This window comes from Egretta garzetta, unplaced genomic scaffold (assembly GCF_000687185.1).
Source record: "Egretta garzetta isolate BGI_Z169 unplaced genomic scaffold, ASM68718v1 scaffold62, whole genome shotgun sequence".
Lineage (NCBI taxonomy): Eukaryota > Metazoa > Chordata > Aves > Pelecaniformes > Ardeidae > Egretta > Egretta garzetta.
In genome coordinates this window covers 455,184-473,392 of record NW_009258947.1, presented here as the reverse complement: position 1 = coordinate 473,392, position 18,209 = coordinate 455,184, and the positions used below count along the sequence as shown (strand labels likewise).

The following is an 18,209-nucleotide window of genomic DNA, read 5'->3' as shown; positions in this document are numbered from 1 at the left end:
TGTCGTCAAGTCTGACAGCTTTCAAGCAATTCCAGAATCAGTTAAGCTTTATATATATCTGTGAACAGGTATTGGCATTTTTAAAAATCCTTCCTGAAAACAAACAAACACGTTGAATAATATCAATCCTGGTATTTAAATTCTTTTAAATTTTTTGCAGACTTACTTTGCCTGTCCAGACTGTAGTAGGGTGCTCAAGGGCTTCTTACCCAACTGCAGGCTTTTTGGTTAAGTGCCCTAATCTTAGGATTTACCCTTCTGGCTTTGATAATTAATTGTATGACAAACTTTGTATTTTACCTCTTTATTTTGTGAAAAGCGTGGCTGAAGATTAGCCTCCAGGAGGAGCTGTTAGTCCTGTATGTTTAGAGAGAGAAATCTCAATTTAATAGAGCTTTCATCAAGTTGTGCTTTAAACATCACAGTGTAGATAGTATCATTTCTGAGGTATGACACTGCCCAGAACATATGCAAGAGCTGAAAAATAGGCATCTGATGTGCCTGTCACAGGTGCTACACACCCCAAAATTGGCATCCTGTTATGCAATTTACATCAAACACTTTTACATATTCTTTCCTCTCTTGCACCTGGGAGATATGACCTCTTAGAAGACAAGTGCCACCAGAATTTCATCCCTTTCATCTGGCAGTTGCCAAGAAGATACAAATTTGTTCTTCTGAGAGGAAACTAAGTACATGCAAGCAGAATATTGTATCTCATCACTGGAAATTTCAGAGTGGCCTCCATTAGATGCCCTCCTAAATGAACCACACAGAAGCAGGATTTAATTGTGCGTGTTTCAGACAGTGCTGTAGATAGCTGATGGCTCAACCTAATAGCAGTTCCAAGAAATAAAAAAATAGCAATTTTGTTTGACAGACATAGTGTAGAATACTTGGATAATGGAAAAGTTCAAGAAAAAACCACTTACTTGGACCAAAAAAAGTTTTCTTCATTCAAACGCAAAAGGTTTTATTTCATATTATTTAGTATGTTTCTGAAAACAGAGCAGAATTAAATACTGATTTTTTTTTTTAAATTCAGTTATTCATTCTGAAATGTAAAAAAGAAATATTCTGCCGTTTTCAAAATTGTTTCTTCATCTGGACTAAGTTCCTTTGGTAAAATTGAGCAAATCTCATTCTGCCCAAATCTGTATTTTACCAAAAAGTAGTCCAAAATATTTTTAACTTTTTCTAGTCAGTAACCACTTATATTTATTAGAAACATAGCAAATAAGTAATTGCACCATAAATATATATTTGCACATAGTTTAGTTTCCTTTCCTTCAATTTTATGTCAATAGTTCTTCTCCTGACTGACCCCATTTTAAATAAGAAAAGAACTGGGACATCTTTTCTTAACAGAAACATCTTAACATCTGGCCATATATATGCTAGTGTAACTTACTCTTCAAGGAAGGATTTAGTAAGTGAGACAATCCATCACTGGGTCGTATTTTACGTGAAGTAACTAATTTTTGCTTTATTTTTCCTTACACTGTCCTTGCATAATAAATGTATTTTCTCACTAAAAAATATGTCAAGGTGAAACATTTATGCCCATGAACAATTTGGGTCAGTTTCCCTGGATTTGTACCATTTCCTCTAGACTGCCAAAGAGAGATGAAAGAGGCAAAAATTACCAGTATCTGCCTGCTGGGAATAGCCATAGAAGGAGGAATTTCTGCAAGCATCACATGTACTTCTCTTCCACGTTTCTTTCCTAAAATATGTAGCAGAAGGGCAAAACAAATTAAGGAAGAAGGTTACATACAGAAATGGAATAGCCAGACTAGCATCCTCCAGCTATCTCCCTTTGATCATTCTCTAAAGGTCATATCCAGTTTGCTTAAGTTAATGCAGCCTACACACTAAGCTGTTGTAAAACCGCAGTAAAAAACTGTACCAGCTTTCTGATTGCCTTTTATCAATATCTTGCACTGTGTGACACCAGCAAAGAGCTTTATACACTTTCCTCGGGGTTGACGTAGCTTGTTTTGTAATATCAATCATTAAGAGAATTTATATTTGCATAAAGAATCATCTGTTTTCATCCTTTCCCTTTTCAGAGCTGATTTTGATGATTCTGCTACCTATTCAGCAGTTGCAACCAATGTCCATGGGCAGGCATCAACTAATTGTGCTGTGATTGTGCGAAGTAAGTCCTACTTCATGATTAAAACAAGAAATAAGCATCGTGCTCATGTCATTGAATGTTTATTGTATGCTTATTTATAGGGTTCAGAGAGGATGAAGAGCCTCATCCAGCTGGGATAATGCCCTTCCACTGTAAGCAATTTTTTTTTTTTTTTTCTTAGATAGTTTATGTAAGCTTATCAGAGTAATATTTTACAGATGAGAAAATTGGATATAAATTGCTGCTTCTGGCTTTGCTTTCTAAGCACTCAGATACAGTAGGAACTGTCCAGATGCTTTTGCTTTCCCAGTTGCATTTCTAGATCAGCGTACAGGATAATGGAGAGCTCTATCTCCTGTTCAGATCAGACAGTAATCTGTTTGTGCCAAGTACAATTTACTCAAGAATGTTTTAATTTTCTCATGTATAGTGCCCCTGTCGTATGATGTTTGCTTCACCCACATTGATGTTCAGTTTCTGGAGAAGTTTGGAGTCACTTTTGGAACTGAAGGTGAAACACTGACCCTGAAGTGTTCTATGTTGATCACCCCAGACCTGAAAAGACTACGACCTCGTGCTGAGTGGTATAGAGATGGTAAGTTAGTACACTGAATAGAAGCTACCTGGAAAATGCTGAAGGAAACACTGAGGACACAGATCAGGCTTGGAACATGAGATTCTCAGAATTAACTTCAAAACAGAGCAAACAAATATCTCTAGTTAGAATTTATAGACCTTCATTCCCTTTCAATTAAGTGACTTGGTCAACCTTTTCTTGAGCATACATTTACAGCAACAGGAGGTAAACTCATATTATCTAATAACACAATAGTTAGAACATTTACTGACTAGGTTGAGATCCAAACTAATTTCCTAGATTTGGCCATGATTTATAATTTAATGCTGTGACCACTGAGATGAAGGGTACTCACAGAGCAGTAAATTAAAGTTTGAAGCACTGAGGTGTGGGCGTGGGTCTCCAGTTCTGTCTTGCTCCAGCACTGATTGTGAATTTTATATTAAACCCAATTCAATGTATAGTTCAGAAATGCCAGTAGGAGCCAGGCCTGAAACACATGCCTTTGCTCTGCTGTTTAAGTGCCATGCTTCCCTTTCCTCTTTTGTCAGTGAAAAACTATGCTACGCCAAGTGAAACGGTTTTAACTGAAAGTACTGAAAATAACATCACTGAAGCATATCATATACTCGGGTGGATGGTAAACAAACCCTGTATGAGCAGGGTTTGTTCACTGCACTGAAAAAAGGTCTTGAAACATAAAACTAACTACTTAAAGTTTAACAGATAGCAGACTACGGGAGATATTTAGCTCATCACTTTTCACCAACCACAATCTTGTGCAGGATTCTAAAGTAAATATTCTGCCTGAGCATGTAAGAAAAGCCTTGGTTATTTGTGAATGGTGAGACCTTTCCCCAAAGGGACCACATTTGATAATGGTGGACTCCCAAGATTGATGTTTGCACTGGTCTCAGGCAAGGTGGCAGAAATTTCCATAGCTGACAAAATGTCCACAAACTAAGAAGTGACAGTAAGATTAATAAGGCAATCAAGAGAGTTCAGGATTAGGAAAATCAGAAAAAGGATGCTTTTATTGATGCTAGTTATGCCTTTTGTTTCATGTACATCCTAGTTTTACATAGATTAGCATCTGATCCTTGATGGAATGGACTGCTACTTACAGTTTCGTTCCTATTTGTCTGTAATTGCGGATATTTCTTTGCAATGGAACTATTAGATGTTACTAAGACAAAAAATATGAAATAATAAAAATGGCTTTTTTGTTTGGTGAATAACCTAAAATCTAAGGCTCATCCTTGAACCCAAATTCTGTTCCCGCTGAAGTATACAGGGATTTGTAATCGCTATAAATAACCGCTCACCTCACTCTGTGGTGAGCCATCAGTTTCAGTGGTACTTTTTCTTTGTCTTCTGCTGGGCCCAGTTTCTCAAAGTGCCAAACCTCTGAAAATTTGGGTTTGGAACTGCAGTTATGACAAATTGCTAGTTTTCAGGGGATGCCCCATATTGTTCCACTTTTTATCCAATATGAATTGTTCTTGCACTTTGGGTAGGTGAAAAAAAGCTTATGGCTCTGTCAGTTTAATCCTTCATAATGCCAATATAATTCCCTCTTGGTATGTAACAATATTATGCTCTTTGTTTCCCCCCTTATTTGGCTTAAGTTTGCCTTCCCTGTGAAAACCTGAGATGAAAACTTGGTCTCTTGGAAGCCAATAGGTTTTTGCTAGTGAGTCAGATAGGCATTCATCCCAATATTCTAATTATGTTACAGGAAATAAGATGATTCAAAGAAGCTTAAATTTGTCCTTCATTGCACATACATGGATCACAATATTTCCTTTGCTACATGCTACAGTTCTCTGTGTTCAGTCTCTTGAGAGCTGGAGGCAATGCACAAATGTAAACAATGAGAAGGTTAATAATTTGTTCAACATCATGTGCTTTAGACTTTCTGTTTATTTTTGAGAAGTAATACTTAATTCTACTTTTGCATTAAGACAAACTGTATTTTTCCTAAATTTTTCAGTTTGTGTTAATCAAATAATAACAACTAAAGCCCCAAGATGGATACGTATGATTTACTTCTAATAATTATACACAAGAGAAATATGTGTTTATCCAGCATTAATAAGCTTCACGTGAGTGAACCTTATTGAGGATGTCTACTAGACTCCTAGGGGCATATAAGTCAACTGAATCAAATCCTCTAAAGTGGTTTGGGATTTGACAAACGTGAATATGGTGTCTATAATTCATGGGCCACTTAGAGCAATTTAATATACTGAAAGAACTAAATTAAAGTAATACTTCAGGAATGTATATCCAATCCAGATATGTGTTCAGCTGGTAACATGGGCTTTCTGTTATTGATTTCTAATGTAATATAAATATTATAAAGCTTAATGCACCAGCATTCTGCAGCCATTTATATTGTAATCTAGAATAAAATAATTGAATTCAGAGGGAAAAATCATAGAGTGCAAAATGCAGCTGAAACTTCAGCAGACCAAAATACATGATGAAAAGAAGCTTCAGTGTATAGTAATTCCCCTCTCTCTTTTAATGCATATTCAGGAAAGTAATGTTTTAGGAAAATTATCGCATGTATTGAAAACAGCATGTGAGGCTTGAGTCATGCTGCCTCCGAGGGTTAGTCTCCTGCAGGTTCATTCTTTGGTAAATTGTGGGAGAAGTGGCAGAGCACAACATGTGAATAGACTGGGAATCTGAGTGCAGTAGTGAGACCCTGTAGTTCTACTTTTATTGTGATGACTGGTGCATGAATACCTGCTCTATTAGAACTTTTGTGTATGTTTGTGGACCCTGAAATTTGCCTTTCTTCTTGATGTGTCTAGAAAGTCATACATCCAGGCTGCCTTAAAACAGAGAGTTCCTGCTTTCTTAGGGGATCTGAAGGGCCTTTGGCCTTGTGTGGAGAGTTTTTCTGCTTTTACCAAACATGACTGTCTCCACAGCTTCTGGTCTCAGGTACACACATAAAGGGTGGAAATGGGTGATTCTTAATAGACAATACAAGCTTGCCTACAGTTTCTATATGTGCAAACTAGAGCATCTACCATTCCACTCAAGCTTGGAGTCTTAATAAGTGACCTGCTTTTCAGAGGTGCTGGTTGCTCAACTTTCAGGATTTCCCACAGAACTCATACACTGGTTAAAGTTTCTAGGTGAAGACATTTTCTGATTTAATTTAAATACTTCATGTCTCTACACAAAGTCTTAGTACCGTTGTGACATGCGTGACAGAAAGGGGAGATGCAGATTTTCTAGGTAAGGGTCTCATGATTAAGGATCTCGCGGGAAGGACTGTGACCGAATTTACTTTGTATGCTTCTCAGAAAACAACTCTATGCTTAGGTGATTATGTAACTTACTGCTGTAAGTTTCAGTAGCGTGCGTCTTCCGCATGCTTTATTATCTGAATGTCTGTCCTTTTTTTTATACCTTCTTATGCAATTCAGCTGATAGGTGGGAAATCTGATTCCTTTGAAATTGTTTTCATGTCTACTCTAAAGTGTATTTAAGCAATAGAATAATAAACATTTACAGATATTCAGCTCCTTTAAACACAGTTCTGCTGCACTGGTTACAATACATTAGTATGCAATAGGTGTTACGGAGTTAAAAATCAAAAATAATCCAATCAAAGGTGATATGAGAAAGTCCCTTGACTAGCATTAAATATCCTGCTCATTCTTTTGCTCTGGTTTCACTAAGCAATCAGATTAATTTGCATTAATCATGGGTCACCACCTCTCACCTGCGAGAGATTCAAATTTAATTTTATTCGCTGCTCAACAGGCATGCCTTGAAGATTTAAATTTGGTATATATTTATAGCAGTCTTCAGATTAAACTGAAATCTGGTCTTTAAACTTGGAGGAAGGAATTGAGTAATTGGACATTTGACCTGAACAGGTAGCAAAACATATTAAAAATGAAAGAAAGCTCTGCCCTGCATTCATTACAGGGTATGGCAGGTTTTCATGTCATTGTTTCAAAATGTGGATAGTATTTTCCTTTGTCAGTGTATTAAAAATTATAGTGATGGAAATTCTGTTGTTGGCACTGCATAGCGTAGTCTGAGACCTCATATTCTCTAAAATTCACTGATGAAATAAGTTTAGAGAGATGCAGTTTACTCTCTGTGGAGTTTTCTTAGCATCAAAGCACCATGAATCTGAATAAAGCTGCCATAAAGGTTAGTTTGTGCCCCTGATAATCACAGAGCTGCACTAGGATGTAGGTTGTTCTGCCCAGCATAGTAATATGTCTGATGGGTCTTCTCTTCCAGATGTGCTGATAAAGGACTCCAAGTGGACGAAGCTGTATTTTGGAGAAGGCCAGGCAGCTCTGTCCTTTACTCATCTGAACAAAGATGATGAAGGTTTATACACCCTGCGCATGGTTACAAAAGGTGGAGTGAGCGAGTACAGTGCATACCTGTTTGTCAGAGGTAAATTTTTAATCTGTTTCTTGGGGAGGAATTAGTAGAATCAGTAGAAAGATTAGTTTTATTAAACAATCCCATGTATTGACTGAAGGACAAAAGAAATCCAGCCTTGTGGTATTTCATGGTAATTTGATTTATATATTAGTCTGCGCTAGAAAAAACAGTCACTTTACATGAATGGGGAGCTTCAAGAGGAGCATGCTCCTGAGAACATTTTCTTTCCTGAAGAACCAGAGCAATCATTCTTGTGAAGAAACAACTTGTTTCTTTCTTTGCCATCTCCTTTCCTTGTAGGAAATAAATATCTTTGCCTACTACCAGTCCTCACTGTGATGGTTTTAGCTCTAGAGATTGCCAACTGGGAATGAGCCTTGTTGGGCATTCTCATATCCTGTGCCTGGTTTTAGGAAGAGGGATGGGAGAAAGCAAAAGAAATATCCCCACCACCGTGCCAGTCATGGTCATCTCAATAATCAGAGAAAAGAAGCCAAGTAAGAAATTAGGTCATTGAAGAAATAAAGTTTTCACGAGGGACATAGATAAAAGGAGGTAAATGTATTAGAATAAAGGTCAGAATTTTCCCTCATGTTTGCATGCTCAACTCTCAGTGAAGTGAGAAAGAACTTTCACTTGTGAACAGAACTTAGTTTCCACTTTTTTATTTTTTTCATCGAAAGATGAAAATATCTCTGGCTAAGCAGCTATTTCACTCATGTAAATACACTGGAGAACATCCCTGATGGTGGCAAACTGGAGCATCCCTACTGAAGCTATTGGAGCTGTATTAATTTTAAACCTTGCTCTTCTTGGAAATGTATTGGAACATATGTGTTTTGCAGAGGTGTCGTCCAATCAGTTTGTGTGGGGTGGAGGGACACGAATGTTTTTTCAGGGAGTTGAGATCCATCTTCCTCACAGAAGTAGTGCAAGGGCTTCATCAGCTTTGCAATATGTCCTGGAGAAACCATTCTTCCACCATAACTCATTGTAAACAGTTTGCTAATTTCCCAATTACCTTCTAAGAAAGAAAGTACCCAGGTAAAAAAAGACCCACTAAGGTATAATAAATTTCCTAGAAGTTTTTGTTGTAGTAGTGGGTCAATTTTAGGTACCTCTATTGTCCAGTTTATATTATATCTGATCCTTTTGCATGCACAGGACCCTGGACTTGAGCTATGTCCTCTGGAGTCTCTAGTGTCCTCTGTTGGCCTTCCTCTTGCCTTTTTTCATGTAGGCTGTGTTCTGATACTGAGCACCAGCCACCTCACAGCTGATCGTGATTAGACTCTATAAATTTAGACTCTATACAGGATGGTTTTGTGTTACATAAAACTTTATCTGAACAGAGAGAACTTTACCTGTTAGGAGACTTCATTAAGAGTTGTGGGTCCACATCAGTCAACACCTCTCAAAATGAAGCCATAGAAGGGTATCTTAGTGTTGGAACATTGATTATTTATGCCTTTTGGCATTGTAAGACTTTAAATAAAAAGTAGCCTTAGAAATGTACCAGGAGTTTGCAAATTTTTTATTTGTTAAGAGATTTATCTTCCATAGCTGCATGTTCTTTACTGAGTACCTTGGTCTGATCAGTAACCCACTGAGCTACAGCTTTCAGTGGGAAAGAGCACAAAACCCCCATGGAGCAGTTGGTCTTTTAATTCTTGTGAAAAGTAATGGGTTTTGATGCCTAAACTGCTTTTCTGCCCTCAAAAATATCCACTATGTCTATGTGGAGATAAAAATGTTATGGGCCTGATTCACTAGTTCAGTGAGTTAGTGTGTAATGAAATCTTTGGGCTCCCATTCATATAAACAAATAGCACAGTGAACTGGAAATCTTCCCTTTTGTCTTTGTGGTAGATTTTGAAGGAGTCAGGGTCAAAACTGATTTATTTTTATTTGTGGTACAGATGCTGATGCATTGATTGCGGGAGCACCAGGGGCACCGATGGATGTTAAATGCCATGACGCTAACAGAGACTATGTTATTGTTACCTGGAAACCACCAAACACAACCAGTGAGAGCCCAGTCATTGGATATTTTGTTGACAAGTGGGTAAACACTGGGTTTTATTTAATTTTGTTCATTGCAAAAAACCCGCATATACTGAAGAAAAAAAAAATACCGTTATATCCTTCAATATGTCAGTTGTTTAAATATATTTTTACAGATCCTAGGCACTGGAACTAAGGTGCTTACTGTGTTAAATTACTAGATTGTTCCCTGGCAAACCTTAAGCCCAGATGATCTAGTATCTTCCCAGGCAATTGTGAGCACAGTCTGGGAGTTAGCAAGGGCCAGGAGCCATTCCCAGTAACTATTTGCAGGCAGCCACACTTTATCAGACACTAAAAATGTTCAATAGTATGGACGTGGCCAAATCAGAGAATGAGCCCTGGCAAAATTTAATTTATAGAAGCCAGAATCCATGGGCATCTTGAATTAGATTTAGTCTCTTTAATATGTATACTGCAAAAGCTGAAATCTAGGAATTATTACATTATCTTTTTATTTCTGCCTTAACTGTGGTACATCAGGACCTCATGATATGGGTTCCCAGGAACTGGTAGTTTAAACCAGAACAGCAGTCCTCTCTCCTCCAGTCTGCTTTGCACTTTGCTGGGGTTTCAGCTTGGTGCAGGCAGCCCAGGATCAGAGGATCCAAGTGCTATTTTGCATGTCTCTTCCTCTGAAGTGCATGCTTGCCCCTTGTAGCCAGAGCAGAACATCTGATCCTCAGTGTCTGAAACTGTCAGTCAGCAAACACATTACTGAAATGATTTCATAATGTATACTGCTCTACACTTAAAAGCAACATTTGCAGCTCATTGCTATTTGCTACCCTGTAATTTGGTCTAGTTGAGAGACAACTGTCTGGGAATTGCTGGAAAATGTTGGCTTATGAAGGGCAATCAGTATGAGAAAATGAACTTAAGCCCTGGGGACTCTACCATCTATATCCAATTTGTGCAGTGCATAGATCATGGGAGTATTTCACCTATTTTGTGTATAATCTAGTCAGCTGTGACTTTTGACATTTTGCTTGGATTACTGCAGCACCAAGCAGCCCTTGATCATGACCCTATTTTTCCTGGTACTGTCAGGACAAAATACAGTCTTCACCACAAAAGTTTATAGCAGTAGGACAAAAAACAGATGTGTACACACAAAGGAGCCAGTATAAGGACATTACTCTGCTTCTTGGTGACTCCTACACTCTGTGGCCCAACCATTTTTGGAGGGAAAAGCATAAAGATGCTCGCTTAAAAATATGACAAGAAAGAGATGAAAAAGATTAGGTGAATGTTGCAATTTCAGCATGTTCTGTGGGGATACGTGTAAAAAATAAAAGTGAATAACTTGTTCTTCAGAAGACAAGGATGAGAACCAAATAGAAGGGAAGCAAAGAGAGTGGAAAAGGCAAAAAACTATGCAAGAAAAATTACTTTTGCAATTGCATTATGAATAAGTATCAGCAAGGTGGGAATCGGTTGTCTGATCAGAGGAAAGAAGTCTAAAGTGTGTAACATTCATTAATGAGTTGTATGGTTTAGTTCCTCAACTTAGTGAGGATGACTTCTGTGATTTTGACTTGATATATGTAGGATGGTGTATATTTATCGTGGAATGATGCTGATAAATGCTCTCTTCTGCTACTCCAAGATGTGAAGTAGGTTTGGAAAACTGGGTCCAGTGCAATGATGCTCCTGTAAAAATCTGCAAGTATCCTGTGACTGGTCTTTACGAGGGACGGTCTTACATATTCCGTGTGAGAGCAGTGAACAGTGCTGGCATTAGCAGGCCTTCTCGAGTCTCTGAACCAGTTGCAGCTCTTGACCCTGTTGACCTGGAGAGAACACAAAGTAGGTTATACAAGATTGAAACAGATGTTAAATATTTGATTTTATTTTTTTCCAGATTCTGTTTTCTTAGTGAACCTGAAGAGCAGAGTTTATTTCTTCCTTTGATTGAATATCTCACTAATTTCAAGGTGGGGGATGTAGTTGGAATGGCAAGGTCCATGCAGACAATTTGGCGGGACCTGGGGACTCCATCTCAATTATGGCTGGTTCTGCTTAGCTTTAAATATAGACACTCAGTTATCACAAGGAGCAATGTTTTAAAAAGAGACAATATGCCCCGGTACCTTGTGTCATTGGGAGATGCGTCCTCAGATCCCATGAGCATCTATGTTTGCCAGCAGTAGCTTTTGAAAAAGCTATTGAATATGTCTGGTTTAGTTAAAGAAAAAATAAAAATTGTCATACGAATTCACTGGCCCACAGGCTGTTGTATTTTTCCACATCTATTTTTCTTAGTGAAGTGCCAGTACTGGCACAAAGCCCCCATGCTACAGGTTGGGGGGGTCTCTGATATTGTGACTTTTCTGGCAGATGGAAAAAGTCAATCTAATGAACAAGCTCTTTGTGAAGGCTGGTCTTGCAGTCAAGGCCACTGCAGACTGCAGAGGAGCCTTATGAGAGCTTCTCCATGGATAGAGCAAGCTGGTTTGCCCTGGGGAGTAGTTTTATCGATTTAGCCATGTCCTAAACCCTGTGCACACCTTCTGTTTTCTGTGCTCCTTTTACTCAGAGGGGAATTAAACTCATTATGAAGACTGCAGAGCACTGTCCCAATGTTGCTTGTAAAATTTGAGTTGAATATGCTATGTTTCCATTATCTTTATGATTAATTCTTATAACAAAAGTCCAATTCATGATACAATCATTTACTAATCTGCCACAGAATTGAATCCATCTATTTTGAGTATGATTCTTGCTTTTTGGTACTGTCTTACCATGCCCTGTTTTCCTATGAAAGTGGATGAAGCACTGTATGACTTTGAATTGACTCCATCTGTGGAAAGATTTAATAACAGAGTTATAGAAGTGGAGTTATACGGGCTTTTGAACAGCTGATGAACAATAATTTGCAAATTTTGTAAATATATTTTGTAAATGTATTAAACTGGTTCAAGAAACTAATTGAATATTTTGATTAACAGCTATTCATGTGGATGAAGGGAGAAAGATTGTGATCAGTAAGGATGACCTTGAAGGTATGTAGCATTTCTATGATTTCAGTCCATCTGTTTATATTCCAGGAATTTAGCATTATAATTAGAAACATAGCTTGAAAAGAAATCCACCTTGTCAGTAAACTCTTTATAATAATAAATACAGACAGATATTCCGGCTTGCAAGGCTGAGGGAGCACAAGTGAAAGGTGAGGTCTAAAAGGACAGAGAACATCACACCCTCAGCAGCACTACTTTCATTATGTGCTGACAGCATGTCCTCACCTTTTTGCTTAGGCTAGTGCTAAGCCGAATTTAAACAGCTGAACATTGCATTTGGTCACCCACATTTCCCTTCCTTCTATCCTTCTGGGAGATAAATATAGCTTTCTAGACTGAATTTGATGATCTGAGCAAGTTATTTCCATTTTCATAAAAACTTATGCAATCCTTCCCAATTCTTTAATTAATATATCTGTCTGAATAGAGAAGTTGTTCTTAAGGTTAAGGTTATACACTAAATATTGTTTTTCCTCAAGAGAAGTGGAGAAAGCTCACTGCCAGTTTTTGAGATAAAGCTTTAACTTCTTCTGTCTTTGGTTGTTTCTATATGTAGTGATTTTTATGGGGGGCTTGGATAATGACCTTCTTTTCACTTAAACTGTTAAAATTGTTAATTATAATGGCTAGGTTGTAAAACCACCCCTCTGCCTACTCTCTTCCGCAAAGGTTATAAAGCTGTAACTCAAATAATAACATAGTAAAAGAAAACCACCTGAGAACAGGTGTAATTCAAAGGAGAATCAGACATTAAACATTTTATCCAGTGTACAAGCAGGACAGATGAAGTTTCTCTGTTTTTACAGTGGTACCCTAAATGACTTGATATGGATATTATAGGATCAGAATCACATTATAGGATCAGAATAGATTTGTCTTACTTGTTTGGCTTCCAAGAACATACTCTTGCTCTCAAGATTTCCCTCAGGGTGATCAGAAATCAGAAACGGCCACTCTGGTGTAAGCATGAATAATGATATTTGAATTTCTGTTTAATGAAGGTATTTAATAAAGGAGTATGAATATCCAAATACCATTATTTATACAGATCATTACTTTCATCTGCAAGATTGGAGAACATTTCTGAAAAAGTCATCTCATAGATCACAAACGGATTTCCTTTTTAGTGCCGGATGACCTGTTCTGAGAGAGCAGGCTGTACCATCATGTTATATCATTAGAAATTATGTCATCTTTGGGTTTGTCAAGTATGTAAGAAAACATGTTGAAATTTAGTTATGTGATACCAGTTGGAAACCTTTTGACTTCATGTATTCTGCTGTGAAGGATTATTGTAGTTTTCTTGACTGTATGTTGGCAATTTTGCCTTAAACTCAGCCAGTTCATGTGCCTTTCTTAAAGAAAAAAGTTATTTGTAGGAAATCAAATATAGAAAGCATTGAGGGAAAATAAATTTTCATTGGATATGTCAATTTCACTGTTAAAAAAGTCTGGTTTTTATTGGGAATCGTGTGATGAAATAACTTCAGTGTACATTTTGAGCCTGGTTGATTCTACAGATGTTTATAAACCATTAAAACAACACTTCCATGATTTAGAGATTATTATTGAAACATTTTTCTCTCCTTTAGTGTCAAATCCTGAGCATTTAGAGGATATATGCTCCTTGCTAGCCTGACAAGTGGCAAAATGTACCTCAAATGAATGAAACTTTTTGCTTTTTCTATTGTAAGCCATAAAAATAAAATATTTGTACGTATCTATTGAGTTGTTATTTATGACCTATTACCAAGAGGAGGTTTCTTCAGGGCTGTGTAGCTATACCTGAAGCTGTCCATCATAGGTCTAAACCTGTCCTGTCGAGTGCTGGTTTATACCATTGTAATCCCTCAGATAGCAAAACTGGCTTCTTCTCATGCTGTGATGGATGAGCATGACCACAAAGGCCCAAACTGATTTCCTCCAGCCTGGCCCAGGGTATGCAGGTCTTGCCTCACATTCCTGGTAACCCTGCAGGGTGAGTGGGGAGAGGGGTTTGATCACACCACGCCAACTGGTGGAATCATCAGGGGGCTGGTGACTTATTTTTATGTCTCTGCTCCACAGTTTTTAGAAGTGTTTTAGACTATACGGCTGGTAATACCATCACATTACAGGATATATTGCTAATAGGTTCCTCTTCTATTTTCTGCTTTGGTTTAAGCTGCTTTTCTCCTTTCTGTACTTCCCTTCCAGATATCACCTTCTAGTCTAATTTCTTGTAATAACTCTTTGGACTTCTGTCTTTGATAAAAAAAAAAAAAAAAAAATCTTTTATCTGCATATAGTGAGTAGTTTTTTTCCAAGGCAGTCTGCTCAGCAGACAGAAGTAATTCAAATGTGATCAAAGAAAAAAAGTGTGACAAATGCACAGGTTTTTAGGGGGCATGTTTAACTTTTACTGAAAAGTAAATAGCTAACTTTAATACCGATGCTTTATTTCTCAAAATTTAATTGAAGTGAGCAAGTGAACTGCACAAATGATATCATAGCCCCTAACAGCTGAGCATTGCACTACAGGGTGGGAGTTCAGAAAGATGAGCTGTACCACAAATGCTGACCCAGGGGTTAATCTGCTGTTTAACACTTGCTATGTTTGTTACTCTTCCAGGCGACATTCAGATTCCAGGCCCTCCCACCAATGTACATGCTTCAGAAATCAGCAAAACATATGTTGTACTCAGCTGGGACCCACCTGTTCCCCGTGGCAGGGAGCCACTGACGTATTTCATTGAGAAGGTACTGTACTCTGCCATGGCACTCGGCTCTGAAGTGTTTCACTGCTGTGTGCAACTACATTCAGCTCATTTTTAGAACTACAGAATGAACAATAAAACTAACACTTTCTGAGGTCTCGTAGGATTTGGTAATGGGATGTTAGAGAATCATGGACAATCGAATGTCTTATTACATGATTTAATGAGCACTGAAATTCAAGGTCTGGGGAAAAGGATGCCCCTGTGCTATTTGCTTACTGCTGTCTAAGATGAGAAGAAACTATTGTGTCAGGTAGTGGATTAATGGAAAAGAAACATCTTAAGATTTTGCAATCTACAGGCAAGACTAGAAGTTTGCAGTCTGACTGTATTAAAGGGAAGTTTCTGGTAGTCCTGTGGTAGAGCAAGGAATAAAAAGTGACTCATAATTTGATCCTCACTTTCCTTTTTGCAGGTTTATGGCACTCTCTGCTATACCCTGACATTTCCAATTTATTCCCTGTGAGGTCAGTGGAGAGGCAGACGCCTGTCTCAGGTTCACTGCTCCCTGGTAGTCTTCATGGCTGCCTTCCTCTTCCCTTTGACTTGGCAGGGGACTTCAGAGATCATAGTAGGGGAGGTTTGTTCTTCTCCCATCGAAGCTACTAAGATTTAGATACATCTGTCCCCGAGGCAGGTTTCTAAATTAAGTATGTTGGATTACAGCCATAGGTCATAATCCTTCTGCCTTGCTGCAAAGTTTCCCCAGTAGGTAAATTGGGCCTCACACCTGACCTCTAAAACACTTACACGCCAAGCTATACTTAGTTTTTATGAATTATGCTGCTAGCATATGCCCCCTTTTAACAATCCACAAACACTGAAACTGTCCATAAAACTGCCCCACATTCAATTTGCATCTTGAATATTGTGACAGCCTTTTCTTAGGCCCTTACATGCAATTTTTTTTCTTCTCACATCTGTTCAGCACATTCCTCCAAAGTTCATTTCCCAGCCAATCATTCTGTTCACATCCCTCCTCTTTTTGCAGCTCCCACCTTGTCTTTTCCTTCCCAGTCACATCAAAATCTCAAAAGGCCTTTATAGCCCATCTCTACATTCTTCATCATCCATTGCCTGCTGGATGTTGAACCAATTGATGTATAGTGTAGTCCAGTCACGAGTTAAATTTTCCAGCAAGCATGTCCATGATTTCTCCCACTCTGCCTTTCACATTCAAAAGAAGTAATGAAAATTTCCACAGAAATAAGTACCTAGTTTTCTTTCTTTGCAATAAAATAGCATGTCTTCCTTGTACTTATTCCCAGTTGCATATCTCTGCTCTTATCTATAAATTTCAAGCATACTGACTTAAGGATTTTGAACCAGCTCTTGGCATGAAAATACCTCATTGTTTCCAGAATATGCAGAAATAGCCCAGATAAAAAGCTCAGATGTAGATTTCCATTGAGTGGATCCCTACACTTGGTTAGCTGAATTTCATTCTAAGTATGAATTGGAAAATATATGTATCTATTTGTTTTACTGAAATAGCTCCAGAAACAGTATAGAGCAATGATAATGATGAACAAACAAGTCTTAATTAAATGCCAAACTTACTAAGGGAAAGTGAGAATGAGGATAAAAGGCTGTTATTAGAAAAAAAATATTCATTATACTAATTAATACCTGAATCTAAAATATTTTTGCATATAAATAACTTGTATGTATGAATAGCTCAGTCAGTTCATAGGTGAATGCTTGTTTTTTGCTTTCCACAGTCATCTGTTAATTTAGAAAAGCACAATTTCTAATTAATTTATTTCAAATAAAGAAGACTACTCAGTCCTGAAGAATAAAATGAACTTTTAAAGGCTTCAAGAAACATGATGGAAATGAGTTCTCTATGCTGTATAGCAATATTCCCTTAAAATCATTATTTAACGGATAAATCTGATCAAACTACAGAATAAAATGTAATGTTGATTCTCTCCTTTGTGAAAATGAAATGCAACAATGAATGTTTTCATGCCAGAAAGTAAAATGTATAGCAAAATAATGTTTATTTAATATTTTCCATCTTTTTATTATGAAGAAAATTGATGTTATATTTCTTTTTTTCTGTTGAGAACACTAGGTGGATTCAGTATCCATGAAAAAGATTTTGATATATGGGTTCCAGCTGTTTACATTTTTATTATTTGTCTATAATAGTAGTTTCCAAACACCCTTGAAACACTATTCCTTTTCTAAGAAGTCCACAGTCTATCAGGTTTTATTTCCAGACTCTCTGTTCCAAAATTTTATGAGCATTTAATTTGTAAGCACCTTTCTGTGCTTGAAGGAAATTTTATTTAAGCTATTTACTGGGCACTTGGGTTTTACTAAAATTGCTGAAAGATTCCATGGCTAATTTTTGGTTTGGGTCAACAGTTTATCTGGAGAACCTAATGGGCAGCAGACTCCTCTCAGAGTGCTGGTTTGCTGGCTCTCTTCCATGTGCAGTTGTGATGATGATTAGCTCAGCTGCTGCACTGAGACTATTCAAAAGTAATTATTTCATTTGATAAATGCTTTTAGGGACATGACCTTACTCAATGGAGTACATAAAGACAAAGCAGTGAGTAAAGTAACATCTCCCTCCCTACCTTTCTACCGAATTTGGATTAGGACTTGCTTGCTTTATACCAAACCTTTGGGTGTTCAAATGAGTTTTGCAGGACATATGAGTAATTCCTTTGGGACCAATCACAGTTGAAAGTCATGGCCCTAACTGAAGGCTAGCTGTATGTACAAGTGTGCATATATTGAAGTCTAGACAGGCAAGGAGGCAGTGAGGTGTTCAGACCTTTTTGTAGAGCAGTGGAATTCATGAGCTATGAGAATTTGCATATGTTAAAGCGAGGCATTTCAGAGTGATCCTTCTCTTATAGCTCTTAAATAAATTCATGACAGGATGCAATACAGAAATATGTTCATTTTTGACAGTTCACAGAAATGATTCACAGCTTCTTTTTTTGTTTGTTTTTTTAGTCCATGGTTGACAGTGGAAGCTGGCAAAGAGTCAATGCACAGGTTGCAGTAAAATCACCTCGCTATGCAGTGTTTGACCTTGCAGAAGGAAAACCGTATGTTTTCCGAGTTTTGTCAGCAAACAAGCATGGCATCAGTGATCCATCTGAAATCACAAAACCTATTCAACCACAAGATACCATTGGTAAGGCATTCATTGTAAGGCATTAATATTAAATACAACTGATATTTTACAAAATGGAAAT

General features: G+C 37.6%; 1 protein-coding gene across 1 annotated transcript in view; it reads left to right on the top strand.

Moving 5' to 3' along the window:
• MYOM2 (myomesin 2) overlaps nt 1–18,209 on the top strand; it is a 77,339-nt gene that overhangs the window by 15,689 nt on the left and 43,441 nt on the right. The window contains exons 7-15 of the mRNA XM_035889904.1: nt 2,073–2,161; nt 2,242–2,292; nt 2,571–2,735; nt 6,996–7,157; nt 9,068–9,209; nt 10,822–11,021; nt 12,164–12,217; nt 14,847–14,974; nt 17,965–18,148. Of these exons, the coding sequence (XP_035745797.1) occupies nt 2,073–2,161; nt 2,242–2,292; nt 2,571–2,735; nt 6,996–7,157; nt 9,068–9,209; nt 10,822–11,021; nt 12,164–12,217; nt 14,847–14,974; nt 17,965–18,148 (1,175 nt within the window). The remainder of the gene's footprint in view (nt 1–2,072; nt 2,162–2,241; nt 2,293–2,570; nt 2,736–6,995; nt 7,158–9,067; nt 9,210–10,821; nt 11,022–12,163; nt 12,218–14,846; nt 14,975–17,964; nt 18,149–18,209) is intronic.